The sequence below is a fragment of the Mus caroli genome, unplaced genomic scaffold (assembly GCF_978045245.1).
Source record: "Mus caroli unplaced genomic scaffold, Mus_caroli_1 scaffold_8, whole genome shotgun sequence".
Classification (NCBI taxonomy): domain Eukaryota; kingdom Metazoa; phylum Chordata; class Mammalia; order Rodentia; family Muridae; genus Mus; species Mus caroli.
In genome coordinates this window covers 65,520,477-65,540,814 of record NW_028227263.1, presented here as the reverse complement: position 1 = coordinate 65,540,814, position 20,338 = coordinate 65,520,477, and the positions used below count along the sequence as shown (strand labels likewise).

At 48.1% G+C, this 20,338-nt stretch overlaps 1 protein-coding gene across 1 annotated transcript in view; it reads left to right on the top strand.

Annotated features, from left to right (window-relative positions):
- Positions 1–12,515: 12,515 nt before the first annotated feature.
- Positions 12,516–20,338, top strand: part of Pde8a (phosphodiesterase 8A) — a 122,342-nt gene continuing 114,519 nt past the window's right edge. Inside the window, exon 1 of the mRNA XM_021166273.3 lies at positions 12,516–12,754. Within this exon, the coding sequence (XP_021021932.1) occupies positions 12,581–12,754 (174 nt within the window). The 5' untranslated portion in view covers positions 12,516–12,580. The remainder of the gene's footprint in view (positions 12,755–20,338) is intronic.

Genomic DNA, 20,338 nt, shown 5'->3' with positions numbered 1-20,338 from the left:
TGCAACTTGTTGCTTTTAGTTTTGATGATCTCCAGCCTGGAACTAAACTTTTGATTTTCTGTGAAAATAGTTGTCCTTACATAATCACCCTAAGTGGACAGCTAGCCTGTGAAGTTTGTACATCCAAACTTGGATCATTAGTGAGGGGATGAAGCAGCTCTGTGGCAGAGAGAGAGCTTCCAGCATGCAGAGGTTTCCAGGGCCCCTCTGGCCTCCTTCACTCTCAGCCGGTCCATCAGAACTCACTCTGGCAGACGACAGCAGTGATGCCCTTAGCTGGTAAGGAATCTGGATCATCACTGGCCAGCTGGGACAATGGAACAGGAAACATTTCAAACAGAGCAATTTAAAGAAAGGGAAGGCCAAGGAGGAGAAGGCGTGAAAAGGATGTCACCCAAAGATCAGGAAACCAATGTCCCAGGAGTCTACACACCTCAGTGCTGAGGGGTTATCAGTGTGCCCATCACCAGCAGTCTCACCGTATAATCCCCTTGCTCTCCTACTGTTGTCAAAGAAGGGCTATGACCTGCGGATCTCCCAGGGGTGTAGTGAAGGCACAAGAGGATTGTTACCATGAAAGACTTTAGCATAGTGTCTTGTGGCATAGGAAGGGTACAAAAATAGAATTAGGGTTAGGTTCACAACCACCATCACTGCCACTATCATCTTTGTCACCAGTGTTTCCCTACCACTACTATGACCATAATTGTCATCCACCACCGTTATCATATCACTACCACCATCATCACTATCACCACGACTGCTACCCAACACCCCAGCCGCAGCAGCAGCATCACCATGGTCACCACTAACATCATCCTCACCACTCCCATCAGCAGCGCTCATCCCAGTGCCACAACTCAACTTCCTAGGCCCCTTCACACCAGGACAAGTGAGGAGTCCACGGGTCTTTCATCAGGACCCCTTTGAATTGCTCCAAAGTTGTCACATGAGCCGAGCCGAGCCCTGCTTCCTGTCTTATGAGTGAGAAAACATGATGTGACATAAGCTCCCATGAACTGAAGTGCACCTTTGAATGACCTCATTCATTGTGTCCTACAGACTAACAGAGTCCTCAGCACTATCCTGCAGCCTGGGGCCACATCCTTCACATGCAGAAACTTCCTTACTTGGGAGTAGATCTTTACAGCTCTGAGGCCACAGAGCTTGCCAGGCTGATGAGGCTCGCATGGTCTGACCATATCACTGTCCACCATTGTCATCTCCAGGTTCTCACTTAATACCCGGCATCCATCCTTCCTTCCTTCCTTCCTTCCTTCCTTCCTTCCTTCCTTCCTTCCTTCCTTCCTTCCTTCCTTCCCTCCCTCCCTCCCTCCCTCCCTCCCTCCTTCCCTCCTTCCTTCCTTCCTTCCTTCCTTCCTTCCTTCCTTCCTTCCTTCCTTCCTTCCTTCCTCCCTTCCCTTCCTCCATTCCCTCCTTCTCTCATCCTCCCCTCTCTCTCTCCTTCCTTCTCTCCCTTCCTCCCTCCCCCTCTCCCTTCTGGTGAGGATTCACTATGTTTCCCACACTGACCTGGAATCCTTGGATCCAGTGATGCTTCCTTCTCAGCCTCTGAAGTACCTGTGACTACAGTTATGTTCTGTCCCACACAGAGCCCTGTTGCCCTTTGATAGACACACACACGGCTCCTCCTTCAGATCCTTCCTCCCATTTCACTGTCTTTATAATTTTGCTTACGTCTTCCTGGAATGGGCTGCAGTGTTCTTTCATTCATATATACTCATGTATATCATTACATGACTCACCCTTCTAGCACAGATATTTTGGGTTGTAGTCAATCAAAACCCGGACCCAGAGGGATGTTAGCAAACCAGAAGTGACAGGTTCCTGAGAAGCTGAAAAGTCTGGCTTCAGGTATGGCTTGATCAGGAACTCCAACAATTCACATGAATACTTGTTCACTCTGGATGGTTCATGCGTCTGACTTAACCAATCACTGTGGCCAGGGAAGCGGCAAACACTAAAGATTCTACCAAAATAACTTGAGCTGAACTAGAGGTAACTGTAGCTTCTCAGAGGAAAACCAGATACAGTTTTAAGAAGAGTGAGGGGGTGTGAATAAAAGAAATGCTGTTTCTCTTGTTTTATGTCAGGGCAGGCCATATGGATATTAAGTCTTTCCTTGTCCCTTTGCCTCTTGAGACACACACTTAGAGCTTGTCCTATGCTAAGGCATTGATTGCTGTCTCGATGTTAGCATACCTCCCCTCCCCCACCACATTCTGCACTCCTAGGAGGCTGAGGCTTTTTAGTTGTCTGTGTTCCCTATGTGGGGGCTGATGGCGGCATGTAACAGTTTCTCTGTGAGCTATATATGTGTGTGAAGGGAAGAACCTAGGATCTTCCTAACTAGGCCCTTCCAGGGGTCTGTACTGTCATTTCATGGTCAGCTTCATGCCTTAAGAAAGCAGCGTGGAGATCAAACATAAGCACATGTTCTCAGATAGGTGACAGATTTCCCATGAGACCTGGCAGCCGGAGTCCCAGGACCTGGAGAAAGGAGAACTGATAAATTAGGAAGAGAACCAGGAGGAAAAGGAGGTTGCTTTAGATTAAGAGCTTTAAAAAGAGTGATTCATGATCGCTGTGGCTGACATTTCAAAAGCACCACATACTTTGGGTAACCAGCCCGCTGCCTTGCATTTATCCTGGAGCGGAGCAGCCCACAGTTGCTCTGAGGTATATCATCTTGCACTTTTTGCTTCTCAAGCCTCAGTAATGTTTGCCTCCTTAGCTGCCCATATTTAGCTTATTATTCTAGGGTTTTTTTTTTCTTCAGAAGTTCTTGTACAGGATAGATACATTAGGCTTTGGTGTCAGAAAGATTAGAGCTGGTAACTTCCTTTTGCCATCTGTTGTGTGACTAAGGATTGGTTACTTAATGTCTCTGAGGTCCTGTTCCTTGTTCAATGATGTGAGGGGAGTATTGCCTGCCATCACACAGAGCACTAGAAAGAACTTAAACGGAATGTTTCTATGTATACAGACTCTACGCTTCGGCTCTAACTATGATGCAATGGTGAATATCCCTTTCCCTGTGGCATGAGAGAAAGTGTGTGGACAGAGCTGGGAGGGTTGATTGCCCAGATGTAAAACACAGGGCTTCCTGTCCAAGGTAACAATGTGGGGGGGGGTGTTGTGGGAGGGGAGTGGTTGAGAAGGGGGTACAAGGTGGCCAACCTGCTTGGGTTGTCTAGGACTATGGGACTTTCCTGACACGTGAAAGACTTGCAGTGTTAAGATCTGCACGCTGGTTCATTTGCCACCCTGTGAGTGTGCTTTTCCCGTGCTTGTGTCTGGAACCCCAAGGAGCTTCAGTACCCACAACCTTCAGGATAGCAACTTACCCAGTACCAGCAATCAGTGCTTGGCCTTACCACCGGCCTGGTGCAGACCAATACCAGCGACAGAGGGGCCATAGATGGTCTCACCACCTCTCACATGCTCTGGAGTAAGTAGCTTTGCAGAGGACAGAGGCCTGGTCAACAAGTAGGGGAAGAGCCAGGAAAAAGGGTGCCACCTCGTGAGGGCACATGGTACATGGAACTCACTGCTTTTTTATTCTTTCTTTCTTCCTTCCTTCCTTCCTTCCTTCCTTCCTTCCTTCCTTCCTTTCTTTCTTTCTTCCTTCCTTCCTCTTTCTTTCTCTTTCTTTCTTTCTTTCTTTCTTTCTTTCTTTCTTTCTTTCTTTCTTTCTTTCTTTCTTTCTTTCTTTCTTTCCTTCCTCCCTCCCTCCCTCCCTCCCTCCCTCCCTCCCTCCCTCCTTCCTTCCTTCCTTCCTTCCTTCCTTTCCTCCTTTCTTTCTTTCGACAGGCTCTTGATCTGCAGACCAGGCTGGCCTCAAACAAGAGATCATCTTGCCTTAGCTTCCAGTGCTGAAGTCACACATACGTATCACCAGGCCCAATGCTTACAGTGATGCTCATTACTGCATTTTTAAATTTAAAATTTTTCTAATACACAGCAATATAATTTTACTTTGAATCTGGAGAAATATTTCTTCTTCGTAACATCTGAGTTGATCATTTTGGAATCTTGGATATAAGGCTGTGTCATCTGCAAGGATGATAAGGTGTCCACAGATAAACCCTCTTGGCTCAGCCATGTTTCCCTGCATGTCTCAGAACATGAGAACAGTGTGGGATGGCAGCAGGGATGCCTGTTATGTTGTTTATTTCTGACTCCATTAGAAATGCTCTGACAGGTTTGGTGTTGTGACCCTTCAGAAGTACACCTGGTGAGCCTCAGCCCTGGGGACTATGTTCATGCTTCCCTATTGAAAACCTTGAAGCGGGAGCTAGAGAGATGGTTCAGCAGTTAAGAGCACTGACTGCTCTTCCGAAGGTCCTGAGTTCAAATCCAAGCAACCACATGGTGGATCACAACCATTCATAATGAGATCTGATGTCCTTTTAAGGTGCGTCTGAAGACAACTACAGTATATGTATAATAATAAATAAATTTTTGGGCCAGAGCGAGCAGGGCCAACTGGAGTGAGCAGGGTTGACTGGAGCAAGTAGGGGTCCTAAAAATTCAATTACCAACAACCACATGAAGGCTCACAACCATCTGTACAGCTACAGTGTACTCACATAAATAAATAAATAAATAAATCCTTAAAAGGAAGTAAAAAGAGGATGGCTGTCTCAGTATTAGTGTGCTTGCCTAGCATGCAGAAAACCCTGGGTTCAAGCCCTACCACAAGGTGAGCAGGGGAAAGGGTGGGTTGTGTTAGATCTTACTAAAGGCCTGCATCTGTGCAAATGATTATCTGTGTAAAGGGAGGGATGGGACTGGGGACTGGTAACAGTTACTATGTCACAGGGCAGTTATGAGGACTAAGTGAGCTAACACTTGGGCATGGTACAAGTTTGGCAGGGAGTCTGGTGCCATCAAAAAGCAGGTGTCAGATGAGAAATATGTAGGTAGGTAAAGGCACTTGTGGTCAAGCCTGATTACCTGAGTTTGACACCCAGGTCTCACATGGTAGAGAGAGAGAGACTGACTCCTATAAGGTGTTCTCTGATCTTCACACAGATGGTGTGGTATGCCCATGCATGCTCTCTCTCTCTCTCTCTCTCTCTCTCTCTCTCTCTCTCTCTCTCTCACACACACACACACACACACACACACACACACACAGAGGTAACTGTGACCTGCCTTGGTCCCCACAAGTTATGTAGTTAGTCCTATGATGCAGCTCTCAGTATTCTGCTTGGGTGTACACAGAATAGAAGTGAAGAGGATGGGAGGGATCCTCTGACCAGTTGGGATGTTCCCAGGTCTGCTCAGGCAGCTCAGGTTGTGGTCAATAATGAGTCCTCCTCACTGTCTGAACCCAGCCCCTGCCTTAGCTTATCCCCGTGCCTCCCTCAGCTGCTGCCCTCAGAGGGAGGGACTTCAGAACTGTGCCCTCAAGAAACTGGCAGTAGAAGCACTGTGAGACACAAAGATGGAACATTTAGCTCAAGTTATTTTGGTAGAATCTTTAGTGTTTGCCGCCTCCCTGGCCACAGCGATTGGTTAAGTCAGACGCATGAACCATCCAGAGTGAACAAGTATTCATGTGAATTGTTGGAGTTCCTGATCAAGCCATACCTGAAGCCAGACTTTTCAGCTTCTCAGGAACCTGTCACTTCTGGTTTGCTAACATCCCTCTGGGTCCGGGTTTTGATTGACTACAACCCAAAATATCTGTGCTAGAAGGGTGAGTCATGTAATGATATGGTCAACATAGTCCCAGAGCCTTTGACCATAAACTATTAAGCATTTTCGGTGGGGGTAAGGAGTTGCACACCTGCAATCCCAGGACGCAGGAAGCCGAGGCAGAAGATAGAAAAGTTCCAGCCTAGCTTGGACTACACAGACAGAACTCAGAAAAGGGTGAAGGCGATGGCTCTGTGGGTAAAGTGCTTGCAATCATGAGGACCTGAGTTCTCATCCCCTGCACTCTCCATGGTTCTAATGCTGGGGAGGTAGAGACAGGAAGACTTTTGGGCTTGCTGCCTAACGAGTCTTGCTAATATCAGCTAGCTCCAGGTTCAGTGGGAGAGCCCCATCTCACAAAATATGATGGAGACTGATTGAGGAAGACACCCAACATTGACTTCTGACCTCCACATACACACTCATCTGTACATGTAGTTGCACACACACACACACCACACAAGGGGATGGCTTCATCCCCTGGGATGGAATGAAGAGGAGAATGGAGCTTAGCTTGAGCTTCTGTCTTCCTGTGTCCTGACTGTAGATAACTGTGACTTGCCTCACATTCCTGAAGCCAGCCCCTCTCCACCAGTATCTCTCACACTGAGCCAAAGAAACCCCTTATATTACTTTTATCAGGCTGCCCTAGTTTGCTTTTCTGTTTCTGTGATGAGCACCATGACCAGAAGCAGGTTGGGGAAGGAAAGGGTTTGTTTTATCTTACAACGTTAAGGTCACACACCACCAATCATTGGACTGGAGGCAGGGCCTGAAGTGGACGTCCCGCAGGAATGTTGCTCCCAGGCTCTTAACGTAGCTACTTCTCTTTCGATTCATTTGTTTATACAGATTTATTTCATGTGTTTGAGTATTTCGCAGGCACGTATTTCTGTGCCCTATGTGCTTGCCTGTTGTGCTAGAAGTCGGAAGAAGGGGCTGGTGAGATGGCTCAGTGGGTAAGAGCACCCTACTGCTCTTCCGAAGGTCCGGAGTTCAAATCCCAGCAACCATATCGTGGCTCACAACCATCTGTAGCAAGATCTGACTCCCTCTTCTGGAGTGTCTGAAAACAACTACAGTGTACTTACATATAATAAATAAATAAATCTTTAAAAAAAAAAGAAGTCGGAAGAAAGCATCAGAGTCCCTGGGATTAGAGTTACAGGTGGTTGTGAGGTTCCATGTGTGTGCTGGGAATTGAGCCTGGGGCCTTTGTGAGAACAAGCACTCTTAACAACTGAGCCAAGTCTCTAGACACTTGCCCAGACCCACTTGCTTAACGGTAGTACTTCCCACAGTGGTTTGGGCCCTGCTAGATCAGCTAGCAATATAAAAAAAAAAATACTCAGAAACATGCCCATGAAACCCTGCAAAGTACCCATGACTACCCTGGTCTAGGTATAGAGATACCCCCTACAACACCATAAGTTAAGAATTTGGGGCAAGGAAGTCAGGCATGATGGTCTGGGCCTGGAATCTCAGCACATGGGAGGTGAAGCAGGGGATCAGAACTGCAAGTTCATTCTTGACTACGTATCTAGTTTGAGGCCAGCCTGGACTACAAGGGGTTTTGTCTCAAACAACAACAACAACAACAACAACAACAGCAGCAGCAACAACAACAACACAAATTAAAGAGAACTTGGGTCAGGTGCTTCCGAGCTGGGGTGAAACTGATGGGGTCCTAGGATTGGACAGACGGAGGCTGGAGAGACGGAGGCTGGGGATTCCTGAGGCCTAACAGAAACTGTCTTCTGGGCAGTCCAGAGGGTGAGCAGATTTTGGTGGCTTCCGGGTCCATGGCATTGTGCTCCTCTTCCTGTGTTTAGAGTGAGACCTTGGTCCCCTAAGCATCTGCCTCCTTGGACAATGTTATTAAGAATGTTGCTTTTTCTCAGGTAGATGAAAGAGGGCTGAGTTCCTAGCCTTGCAGGAAGGGGTGGATGGAATCATAGAGAAAAACAGGAAGGTGAGCTCTGGGAACCAGAGACTCCTGAGACCGTGAGACTCAGTAAGTCCACTCTGGGAAATTGAGTCCACATTGAGCTGTTACTCCAGGGTCTTAGGTGAATGACTAGAACCAAGCCAAACTGAAAAGGGAACCTCAGGCAGGAGAGTGAGCCCTGGAGGACCAGAACTACTGCGGTCTTACTCCTCCTCCACTCTGGCCCCCCAGAGGACGCTCCTCCATCCTTGTGGTTTCTGTTTGAAGGTGGTCACCTGGTCCTATCTTATCTGAGAAATGCTGGAATAGTCAGGGGATGAAAGACCAGGGGATAACCAAAAAACAATGAGGAATTTGAGTGAGTGACTCAGAAAGGCTTTGATTCTGGGGCTGCCAAGGAGGGTGGCTGGTGTGGCTCCTAGTTCTTGCTCAGTGGCAGCCAAGGCCGAAGGTCTCTGATTTCATTTCTCTTCACCCCTACTGGAGCAGAAGGGTAGGGTGCAGACTTCTAGATAAATTAATCTCACAAAGATTTTTGGTGATGTCCACTGTAGCCTTCTTTGCAATATTGTAATAGATGTGTGCTACATATACAAATACAGCATGTTCCATCTAGAAACAGTCAAAACCTCTAACAGTAGTTATCCTTGGAGAAGGGGAGCCTCTTCTTTTTTCTTTTTCCTTTTATTTCTGCAAGACAAATTCTCACTTAGCACTGAATGATCTGCAGCTTCCTAAGTAGCTCAGGCTGGGCTTCAAGCTCACAGAGATCTGCTTGCCTCTGCTTGCATAGGAAGTGCTAGGATTAAAAGACACAGTGCTGGACTTCTTCTTTTATTTCCCCCCTGTGTACACTATATGACTCTGCTTGGCTCAAATGTTTTACTATTGGTTCAGGCTATATTTGTATATAAATGCATAGGCTGAACAATTTGAAAACAATGATAATTTGAGGGATACTGTCTCAACAACAAACAAAAATGATGTAATTTAGAAAAAAACTCATATAAGACCTTGAAAGTTGGGGGGAGGGGCTTGGTAAAGTAGAAGCCATAGGTTTGTTTGGGTAAGTCCATTTCTCCCTATAGTTTTATTTTGTTAGCAGCTGGCAGCTAGGACTGAAGTGCTGAATGAACCCGGAGGAAAGTGGATGCTGCGGTTATAGGACACAGTGGTTATTACAGGCATGTGACATCGGTCAGCCCATCTAATCTCAGAGAGGCAGATATTGTTAATCCTAGATCTGCAGCAGAGAAAATCAGCTCACAGAGGTGAAGTCGGCAGTCCAAGGTCTAGCAAAGGGCAAGCTGGGAGTCAGATCTCAAGCTGTCAGTATGCTCTGTCCTTCATCAGCCAAGTTTGATGTGGCGGGGGTGGGGGGTGGGGGGGTGGGAGGGTGGAAGGAGATGAGGAGCTATAGGGAAACCTTTGCTGCAGTAGTCTTTGGGAATGACTGGCCCCTGGGTGGAGAAGGCAGGCAGGCTCCAGAACTGGCTAGTGGGATCAGCTTTGGGGGAAGCAGGAAAACAAAAAAGGGTTGGGTTTAGACAGCAAAGTAGCTCCTGCCTCTTCAAGTTCCTGAAGTTACGCCTGAGTCCTGGGAGGAAGAACTGAAATGCACGTTCAATTACCAGTTGGAGCCACTCTGGTCAGAGTTCCAATGCCCACCAGGAATGCTGGTAGATTCTGCTTGTGTTAGTGAGGCTCCTGCTGGCCAGCACTGTTGGGGGCAAGATATCTACTCTGTACAGGACTCAGATAGTTCATGAGTTACCTGAGACTCTTGGTGAAATTTTTTAAGTTTTTAAAAAATGTGTATGAATGTTCTGTCTGCATGTATATATGTGCACCATATGCATGCCTGGTACCTTTGGAGGTCAGAAGTCATCTATTCTCCCAAAGCTGGAGTTGCAGGTGGTCATGAGCCACCACAGGGTGTGTGTGTGGGGTGGGGTGGGGGATGGTGGGAACCAAACTGGGTCTTCTGCAAGAGCTGCAAGTGCTTTAAACCTCTGAGTCAGCTTTGTAGGCCTCTTTGTTTTTTAAAATTTTGACAGAGACTTGCTATATAGACTGCCTGGCCACACATTCATGGCAACCCTTCTGTCTCAGTCTGGAATAATGAGTTTAAGCCACCACTTCCAGCGCTGGTGGGAGTCTTTTAAAAATTTATTTTGCACGCAGGTCTGTGTGTTTGTGTGCAAGACAGAAGAGGGAATCAGATCCCCTAGAGCTGGAGTTGCAGGTGGCTGTAAGACACCTGGCATGGGTGCTGGGAATCGACCTTAAGTTCTCTGCAAGTACCCTACTAGCTTGTAACCACTGAGCCATCTCTCATCCATGGTGGGATTCTTCACCTGCCCAGGAAGTTCTGGGGGACTTATGGGTGGCACCCGTCAGAAAGGTTTAGGTTGTTTCTGTCAGTGTGACCCACCTTTTATAGTCACAGTCACAGGTTTCATAGGTTATGTTAAAGACCTACAGGTAGATTCCAGCCAGAGGGGTGGTGGTGGTGGGATGAATTCCTGTCCACAGCTCCAACACTGTGACTCTGGCCAAGGTCACAGAGAATAAAAAAAAAATATAAGACCCAGGAGTAAACTGATGGCTCCAATTGCCAGAGTGTCTTTCTTAGCCTTAGGTTCCAAATCTGTGGGTTCCTAATTTGCAGGGTGAGAAATCAGTTTCAAAATGAGAGAGAAAGGAGTTGGGGGGGGGGAGGGGGGGAGACAGAATCCAACTCAGGATTACAGAGAGATTGGGGAAGGTACGGATCTGTCTTTGGTCTCTAGCTAGCCTCCTTTCCTCAGCCCCACCCTGCTATTGACATCAAGCTCAAGGATCCCTGGGACAAAGCAGGGCCGCTGAGAGCCAGTCTGCGAGGGGAGGGCCCCGGAGAGCTGGGGCTTTCTGGAGCTTCACTAGCAAGGTCACTGTGGAGTTGTCAAGGCCAGACTTTTGGTGGGCGGAGAGAAGAGCCTTAGACTTGTATGTGCATCTTGGCTAAAGGCATTTTCTCCAGGGATCCAGCTACCAGCTGAAAAAAATAAAAACAAACAAAAAAAACTTATCCTCTAAGACTGCTAGTCGAAAACACCACAGTCTGGGTGGAATAACGGGTGGCATTACAAAAACTTTTCCTGTTTTTCAAGACACCTTGGAGGAGCCAGTCATATTTTTATAGGACAGCGTGCTTTAACTTGACAAAGGAGCCGCGTGTCAATGGCCAGAAAAGAGAACCAGTTTCTAAAGCTGCTCCAGCCTTATCCGCTCCGGAAGCCGCCCTGTATCCTCCTTTGGTGGCGAAGATCGATGCTCAAGGACGTTGCAGCTGCCACAGGGACCAAGCACCTGTGTCTGTTACAGCAGGGACTTCAGCCCAGAGCACATCTCCGGGTCTTAACGGTAGCCAGTCCGCGGGAGGGAGTCTCAGCCACTCAGGGTCGCACCCGGGTGCCTGTAGGAAAGGTGTGGACTGAGGAAAGGAAGCTACGGTCCCGCCAGGGTCCCGGTGGACCTAGAGAGCAAAGAAGGGCGGGAAGGCCCTCGAAGTGGCTGGCTCTGGGTATCAGAAGCACACCCAGGGGGCGTCGCCCTTCAGTTTCAGCTACCAAGAGGTTAAGAGACTCATCTGGAGGCACACAGCTAGCTATCTGGCAGCACTTGGGGGGCTGCAGTTCTGATCCCTGCTGGACGGACGCACAACTCTTCATTTGGTTCGGATCCTTGGGACTGTCGAACCTGGAATCGTGTTTTGGTTAAGAGGACCGGCTTTCCCTAACCAACTTTGAAATATTGCAGTCCCACAAGTCTGAGTGCAACCAGAGGCGTGACGTGCCAGGTCTTGGAGCAAGGGCTATCCCTGGTAATAACGCCTGGGACCTGGAGTGTGGTGTCCCCATGGACTTCGGAACGCTTCGGACTGAGGTCCTTCCAATTGGTCTCTTAACGGACGATAGCTCCAAATCTCAAACACAGTGACCTGACAGTGAACGAACTCGGTAGCCCCTGAAGCAGAATGGCTCTGTATCCTTGAGCAAGTCCCTTCCTTTCCCCGGACGGGCTGGCTAGGTGCCCCTGCGGTCGCGGCCGCGCATGCTCTTGGACGGGCGGTACAGGGAGCGGGCGGCGGGCGCCCCAGCTGCTTTGCATTGACGCCAGCAGCCGCTGGAGGTCACCGCTGGGGGCTGGGCGCGGCGAGTTGCCCGCAAGACGCGGTCCGGAGCACGGAGCGGGAGTCTCGGATGCTCAACTCCCGGCTCGCGCAGCCGCCTCGGCGCTTCTCGACGGCGCGGCCCGACCGGAGTCGAGGCGCTCGCTCCGTCAGCGAGCGGGTCCCCAGCTCGGAGTGCGGGCGCCGAGGGCTGGGCTCCCGTACGTTAGCCCGTCTAGGGGCGCTCACCCAGCCGTCCACCGGGCCGAGGAGAGGCGCCGCCAGGCGAGCGAGCGCCCGTTTCCTCGAGAGTCAGACGAGTCAGACGAGGCGAGGGCGGCGGTGCAAACGCGGCGCGGGCTCGCGGCTCCCGGTGGCGAGAGCGCAAATCTCCACCCCCGACATTTCCCCGGAAGCGCGGCGGCCGCGGCGCGCGCGGCGATGTGAGGGAGACGGCGGCGGCTCCCGCCTCAGGAAGGGCATGTTCGGAGGGGCGTCCGCGGCGCGCCTCCCGCCCCAGCGCCCCCTCCCCACGGCCGCCGCCGCCGCGCCCGCAGCGCAATAAAAGGGGCGGCCGCGCTTCCTGACGCGAGACCCGCGCTCGCCGCCGCCGCCCGCCCGCCCGCCTGCCCGCCCGCCCGCTCAGGCCGCTATGACACGGCGCCCGCGGCGGCCCCGAGGCGCCGGGCGGGCCGTTTGCTGACCGGATCGCGGCTGCCCGCCAGCGAGTCCGCGGTGCCGCCGCCGCCAGTATGGGCTGCGCCCCGAGCATCCACACTTCCGAAAACCGAACGTTTAGCCACAGCGACGGCGAGGACGAGGACGTGGACGCGGACGTCCCGGGCCCCGCGCCGAGATCTATTCAGGGATGGTCGACCGCGCCCGGGCTTGTGGAGCCTCAGCCTCGGGATAGCGGCGCCTCGAAGGTGAGCCGCACTGGGAGGGCGGGGGAACAAACGCGGGGCACGGGGGGGCCCGCTAGGCAGCCGCCGTGGCGTTGACCGACGCCAGCCGCCCGCGTTTGCGGGCTGTCGCGGACCGAGGCTTAACTGGGCTATGACGCGGCGCCGCGGAATCCGCGGTGTCCGTTCCTTCCCGGCCGGGGTCGGACGCGGCGAGTCCGTTTTCTGCCAGCGGGGTGGGTAGGAGACCCCGTGGGTGGGGGACCCGGGATATCCCCGGCACGCTCCTGACATGGTAAACCAGAGTGCACTTTGCTCTGGCGGTTCCCAGAGTAGAAAGGCAAGGGTTGTCGGTACTGGGAAGGGTCTTAGATGCCACCAGTTCCCCGCCACCTCACCCCCTGCCTAGCTTATCCCAACCTCTGTCCCCTCCATTGCACAAGCAGTTTCACTTTTCCACCTTTTTTGGGGGCCATTGAAATGTAACCTGGAACATAGGTTCGGCTTCACTGCACGCTTTATCTGAAGTTCAGGTTTGTTAGCATACGTGTGGCATTTAAAGCCTGTGTAATTAGAAAATACTACTGGAGACGTGACCGTGACCCTCGAAGGATTCAGCAGGGCGAAGTTAATTTTGTATGGAGGCAGTCTGCCTGGGACTTGCAGGGTTTTCTGTTTTGTTGTTTGTTGCGTGGCTTCTCCGGCGCCTTTTGCCTCAGCTTTTATCAAAAGTTTCCAGGGCGAAGGTTTTCTGAAGGAAAGATAAAAGTTCACAGAGGTACCCGCAGCAGCTTCCCACTTACATTTGGGATTTTGGAGTGACATCTCAGGCGTTGTAAAACAAACTGGTATGCTGGGCTGCAGTGTTTGAACGTAGACTCCTCATTACTAGGAAGTTTTAAGTATTTTGCAATTTTTAAAAATTGCTTACTGAGTACTGCAGACCCTCCCAGATTTGAACGATGTAGTTGACTTACTTAACTGTGGTAAATTTCTAGCAGTCATAGAAATAATCTCTTTCTGTTGGAAAGAGACGATGTTGTTCAGCTTTGCACACTGGAGTGCTTACCCTGCCCTACCAATTGCTCTAAGTGAAAATTCAACTGGGTTCTGATTATCCTCAGTTGAATTTTTTCTCCTGGGGTTTCTTTAAAGAAACCTGTGATGGCTAGAGTTTAGATGGCTAGGCCAAACTGCTTTTAATGGCTTATATAACTAAGTCTTAACAGGCTTACAAACAAGCAAGACACTATAGATAAAGTTGAATGTGGGGACCTTAACAACTGTCACATTTCTTACCCAAATCTAACATTGTTTTCTTTTTCATTAGCCAATATTAAATTCCAAAGCCATCTTTCTTCAGTGAGACACCTTTCTTCTTACAGGCCTTTTTGTGGTGGCCTGTCTTAGACTTCCTATTAGGCGTCTTGTAAACCTCTCCTGTGCAGCAGTCCACCTCTGCCAGCCACAGAGGTCCTATCCTGAGTACTGCTGTGCCCACAGATCTTTTCTTGTCCAACCTCACAGCGTCCAACCTCACAGCAGGCACAGACTAGGTGCTAAAGAACTGTTGGCTTTATTTTATTTTATTTTATTTTTTTACTGTTTACTCGTTCATACTTCTGCCTGTGCTATTTGTGTCCATGGAACATTTAAGATAGACTTAAAGATAATATTAACATCTACAGAGGAGGAGTCAAATTACAAATTACAGTAGCACAGCCAATAGAAATGAAAGTCCCTCCCATACTTTTATCTGTGAGTTGTTCCTAGTGCTACCTCAGTTACAGGTCAGTGAATTTAGGCTTAGAGCAGAGCTAATCACAGTTTTTCTTTAGTTCTGTTTTTTAAAATTAAGATATAAATATACTCTGGAAATTGGAAAGTACATATTAGAGAAGAAAAGCTTTGGCAAGATCAAATTGCAAGTAATTTGCTTCTTTATTAATGAATGTCTAGGAGCCTATTCTAGCTCATTAACAATTCTTGGAGCTGGGAGGAGCTGGGAGGAGCTGGGAGGAGCTGGGAGGAGCTGGGAGGAGCTGGGAGGAGCTGGGAGACAGCTTGGATGATAGCATCATGCTGGTCAGGCAGAAATGAGGACCTAGTATAGATTCCCAATACCCACATGGAAGCTGGCTGGTCCACAGCCCTAGTGTTGGGGCTACAGGCAGATCTCCTGAGTCTGCTGCCCTGATGGCCTACACAGTCAGTGAGCTCTGGGTTCAGTGAGAGACCTTGCCTCAAAACCAAAATAGACAACCATAGAGATGGCCTTCCTGCCTCTACATAGGCATGCAGGCATATGAGCATGTCTACGTGTGTGTGTGTGTGTTCTTTAAAATACAGTGATTCTGGGTACTCTTGAGATTTTAAACAAGACAGTCAGTGGAGGAAGTCTTATGTCCCTATAGCATACAATAAAGAGTTCCCCAAAGTTGCTGAAAGACTGGTGATTAAATACATTTCAGATTGAGCAGTGTATGGTTTACACTGTGATATATTTCATATGTGTTCTATGTAGCAATCTGTGGACTTATGAATAGGTGTTAATGAATAAAGGGTCCTATGATCAAATCAGTTGGAGGAATATTGGCTGGATCAGCAAAGTCCCTCTTACCTCCCCTCTCCCTGGTTTTTTCTTCTTTCTCTTTGGTACAGTGTTTTTGCTGTGTTACCCACAGTGGCCTGGAACTTGGGGTCCTGCTGACATAGCTTCCCACCTTTCTGTGATCACCAGGTGGTGGCCCGTGTCTTCACTTGGGAAGCGGAGGCAGGTGGATCTGTGAGTTTGTGGCCAACTTGGTCTGGCGTTCCAGGACAGTTAAAGCTACACACAAAGAAATGCTGTCTTGAAAACAACACTTTACCTCTAACTCTAGCAATGTGTCTCTTGATCTTCCGGAGGGTGTTTAGAGTTGCATTTTCTAGACCTCTTTGAGTATCCACCCCTTTCTTTGGGGTCTGTTGCAGGCAAACCATGGCAGGCTCTGAGTCCTTCCGTGGGATAACAATATTCAAGGTACAGAAATATGCTTAACAGTAGAATTCAACAAATACGCTTTAGTTCTTATTTCCAAAGGCAGTTTAAGATCTGGTAATCCACTAGGGAGGTGAGCGTATGAACCTATTTAAGTACTACTGAAAATACTCTGGTGTTTGTTTATCCAGGCGTTCTATAGCCTGTGTGGTTACAGATAATGAATGCTGCGTTCAACTTGAACACTTACGCTTTTATTTTTAATCGGTGTGAGTTTCAACCAACATTTCAATATTGTCTTGTCAGTTTTTAGATTGACTCTGTTTTGCCTCTCCTTAGCTGGGACTTGAGGTCCCCTTGAAACATTTGTGCATGGGGAAAGGAGGGATAGAGATCTATTCCTAGACACCAGTGGGCTGCTGCTGCTGCTGGGCGCCTCTGCTCTCAGCCTTCTTCATCAGCCCTGTGGTGGTCAGTCTGTTTGCTGTCTCTCTTAGGTCTTCCAGAAACAGTTGTTGAATTATAGGATTGAGTGAAACAGGCTGTGGAAGTGCAAAATATTTCCTGTTCATGTAAAGGAGCCAGTTTTAACCGGATTGGAGGCTGTGAAGTTCAGATTGCTTTTGTGGGAGTCTCTGGTTATTGTTCCCCAGAGAGTTTTTCCCAGGGGATAAAATATATCCATGCTAATGAGCATTGTTGGTTTTTGGTTTTTGTTTTGTTTTGTTTTGTTTGTTTGAGATAGACTCTTACTATGTAGCCCTGCTGTCCTAGAACTCACCATTGTAGACCAGGCTGCCTTTGAACTCACAGAGGGTTCACCTGCCTCCTCTGCTTGAGTGCTGGAATCAAGGGTGTGCATCACCGCCCTTGGCTGCATGTTGGTTTTTTTTTTTTTTTTTCAGTTGTACGGACAGTGTGCAGACTATGCAGCTGCACACTCACTATGACCAAACGTTAGTGTCACCGTCAGAAATCCCGCAGGAGCCGCAGGTGTGCTCCTCTGAGTCTCCTTTTCCCTCTTGCTTTCCTCTGACCTTCCACTGTCGTCATCTTTTCCCTCTCCACAGTCGTCTTCCTTGTTTCTTCACACCAACTCCCTGCCTCCATAGACTGGCTCAACTAGTCATTTGGTCAACCAAAGTAAACCGGTCTCTTAGCTATAAAATAATTAATATCATCTCTACTTGAATAAAACGGGTTGCCTGATGTTAAAATGGGTTGCCTGATGTTAATTTATAAAAAAAAATTAATCACATCTTATATTTGTTAAATGAGAGCAGTCTTTTGTTTCTTCACTGACGTCACCAGCGGTTTCTCTTGGCAGGTATGGTTGAGAAAGTGCGATTTAACTCTGTGCTCTATTGTGATGTAATGAGTCCATCTCTGGAGGGCCACTCACTGTGAGTTGCTCACTGTGGTGTTCTGACAGCTTTATAGAATTTTTTGCCAGGCTTAACTATGAAGAATTAAAAAATATTTTCTTGAACTCTTGTTATATGCATTAAGTGCTTTGCATCTATATCAATCATAATATTTAAAAAACATTTCCCACTCTCAGAGGGAAACAGTAACTTGGCAGAGTAACAAAATCAGATAACACACAGAGAAAATTGCTTTAATTTAGACAAACATAAACACTTGTAAATTAAGGTCACACAACAAGCTTTACTCTAAAATATGTATACATCAAGTGACTGTAACGTGTGTGTGTGTGTGTGTGTGTGTGTGTGTGTAAATATAATACTTACTCTCATTACCACCATAAATTTACGTGTAATTCTTACAGAGATATTATATCAGAATTCCACCAGCTTCCCTGAGTCAACCTTGACCTTTTTCATACTCAAGTAAAGGTTATGATGGGGCCTGTGGTCCCTTCTAGCACTTCCACCGCCTTGAAACGGTCTGGGGACACTGGCTCTCCCTTACATGATTGGGGACACTGGCTCTCCCTTACATGATTGGCTCCCTGGGATTGAGCACTGAACCAGAAGAGGTTCATGATGTGAGGTTGAATCTCAGAATAACCTCTAAAGGACAGAGCATTTCAGAAAGTTAAAACAACAAATACAATTAAAGGGCAGAAGTTAGGATAGGAGTAAGCCTCAGTCTGGCCCGAGGTCCATGGCTTCTCAGTGGAGTGAGATAGATAATGAGGCAAGGGACTCATTCTTAGAGTGCAGGCCGTTTCTGTTAATAACCCTTGCCATTTCTTGGATGCGCTCTTCTTTGTAAGCCTTGTACTAGATGTGTTATAGATGATATCTCCTTTAATCCCTGCAACCTTGTGAGAGGGCTCATGCTATTTTCTCTTTTGCAGATAAGGTACAAGAGGTTTGAGATTCATCCAGGGCCATAAAATCAAGCTGGGATCAGAACACATTATTCTTGGCTCTCAACTTCTAGACTGTTGCTCTCTTAACGCCTATTTCATCCCCACCCCATGGGCTGGGGGTCAAACAACCCTTTTACAAGGGTCACCTGAGACCATTGGAAAACACAGAGATTTACATTATGATTCGTAACAGTAGCAAAATTACAGTTATGAAGTAGCAGCAAAAATAATTTTGTGGCTGGCTCACCTCAACATGAGGAAGTGCATTAAAGGGCTGCAGCATTGGGAAGGTTGGGGACCACTGCATTAGGCTATAAATGAATTGAGTCACTTTTTTTTAAAAAAGATCATTTATTTAATGTGTTGTAAGCTACTGATATGGATGGCTAGGAACTGAACCTGGATCCTTTGAAAGATCCTGTGTTCTTAGCCACTTAGCCATCTCTCAGGCCCCAATCACCTGAGTTTTAATCAGGTGTCCTGAATTTCTATTATCATGATGTTAGGCCTTCACTTACTGAGGAAGGTGGTTATGGTCCTACTAAGTTCCTATGTTTGTGGAAGTTGTTCAGTGCAGTCCCAGCTGTTTACAAAAGCAGCCCTCCTTTCTCTAGTCTGTGTCCTCTTTGCTGTCTGAAACCAGTGGACAGAGTCCCTAAGGACTCTTTCCCTTCCCCCTGCTCAGGCTATAGAAGCCTTCCTTAGCCTCTCCCCTGGAGCTGCGTTTTCTCTTTGACCTTTGCCTTGTGTGTTCTTCCTCTGAGCTTGGACGTAGTCTCCTCCCAGAGTTACTCCAGGTCCTACTGAAAGGTCTCTTGAGCCCCCAGCAGGGCTTGCCCTGTAAAGGCCTTTGCCTGGAGTATGGGCTGCTTGAGGACAAGGGCGGTGTCCTGTTGTCATGACGTGTCCGCTAAGCTGGGCATATAGGACTTTTTCTTCACATTCCCTGCATCAATCTCATCTTACTTAAAGTTTACAAAAATTGTTAGGGTGTGTCGCACGTGTTTTAACAAAAAGCCAAAATACCCTTGAGCTGGTGATTAATCTGTCAGGTTATTAGTAAAGCTTTTGCTCCAGTTTCAGCCATGTTGAGCAATGTTTCTGGGTCTCCTCCTGTTGTACTTTTGTTCTGCTCTGTTTGGTAGGAAGTGGTGGAATATCATGTTAGAGTATTGTTTTGACAAGTTTGATGTTGCTGTTTCTCAGCTACAGGCATGAAAAGTAGTCTGCCCATCCACCCATACAGGAAGGATGTTGCAAATTTCCCTGAGCTTTGGTGTGATTTCAGGCCTCAGGTAGGGGGCTCAACAGTCCTTTGACTCTGTCTGGGTTGGAAACATAACTTCATGTTCCTCCAGGTCCTCTGCTTTCACTCTGCTCACCTCCTGCATGGCGGCTGCAGCTCCTTCCCATTGCTAGTGGGATAGCCCAGAGCCTCTCCCGTGCAGTCCTTAAGGTGTTTGGAGTTGCTGACAGCTCCCAGGGAGGTTGAAAGAGTGTTGGTGTTGAAAGAGTATAGGAGGAGAAGCTAGAGACATGGCTGACATCCACTTCATCAGGAATCAGTTTTCATTTTCTCCACTGTTAGGAGATTAGAGAGGGATAAGGACATAGCTCCATGGGAAGGCAGTTGTCTAGCCTGTGGCAGGATCTGGGTTCAGTCTCCAGTAACTCTTCTCACACACAGATACAAGAAAAAGCAAGGAGTCAAGAATACAACGCTGACCTGGGGCTTCCATTGCTGTGAAGAGACACTATTACCAAGGCAACTCTTTGAAAGGACAGCATTTCATTGAGGCTGGCTTACAAATTCAGAGGTTCAGTCCATTATCATCAAGCCAGGAAGCATGACAGTATTCAGGCAGGCATGGCATTGAGGAGCTGAGAGTTCTACATCTTCATCTAAAGGGAGCCAGGAACAGACTGTCTTCCAGGCAGCTAGGAGAAGGGTCTCGAGGCCCACCCCTCACAGTGACACACTTCTTCCAACAAGGCCACATCTCCTGATAGTGCCACTCTCTGGGCCAAGTGTATTCACACCACCGTACTTGCCTTGTGGTGAGATTACTTAACATCTTTGAAAGTGTTTTATTATAGCATGTAAAGACTATTTTCATTTTTCTCCCCTCTGTCATTGCAGGTGATCAGACCTAGGACTTTGTACATGCTAAGACAGATCTCCCCCTTTTAATTATAATAAGAGTTGAATAGTTGCACACACACACACACACACACACACACACACACACACACATTTATTTACATTCCAATTGTTGCCCCCCCCCTTGGT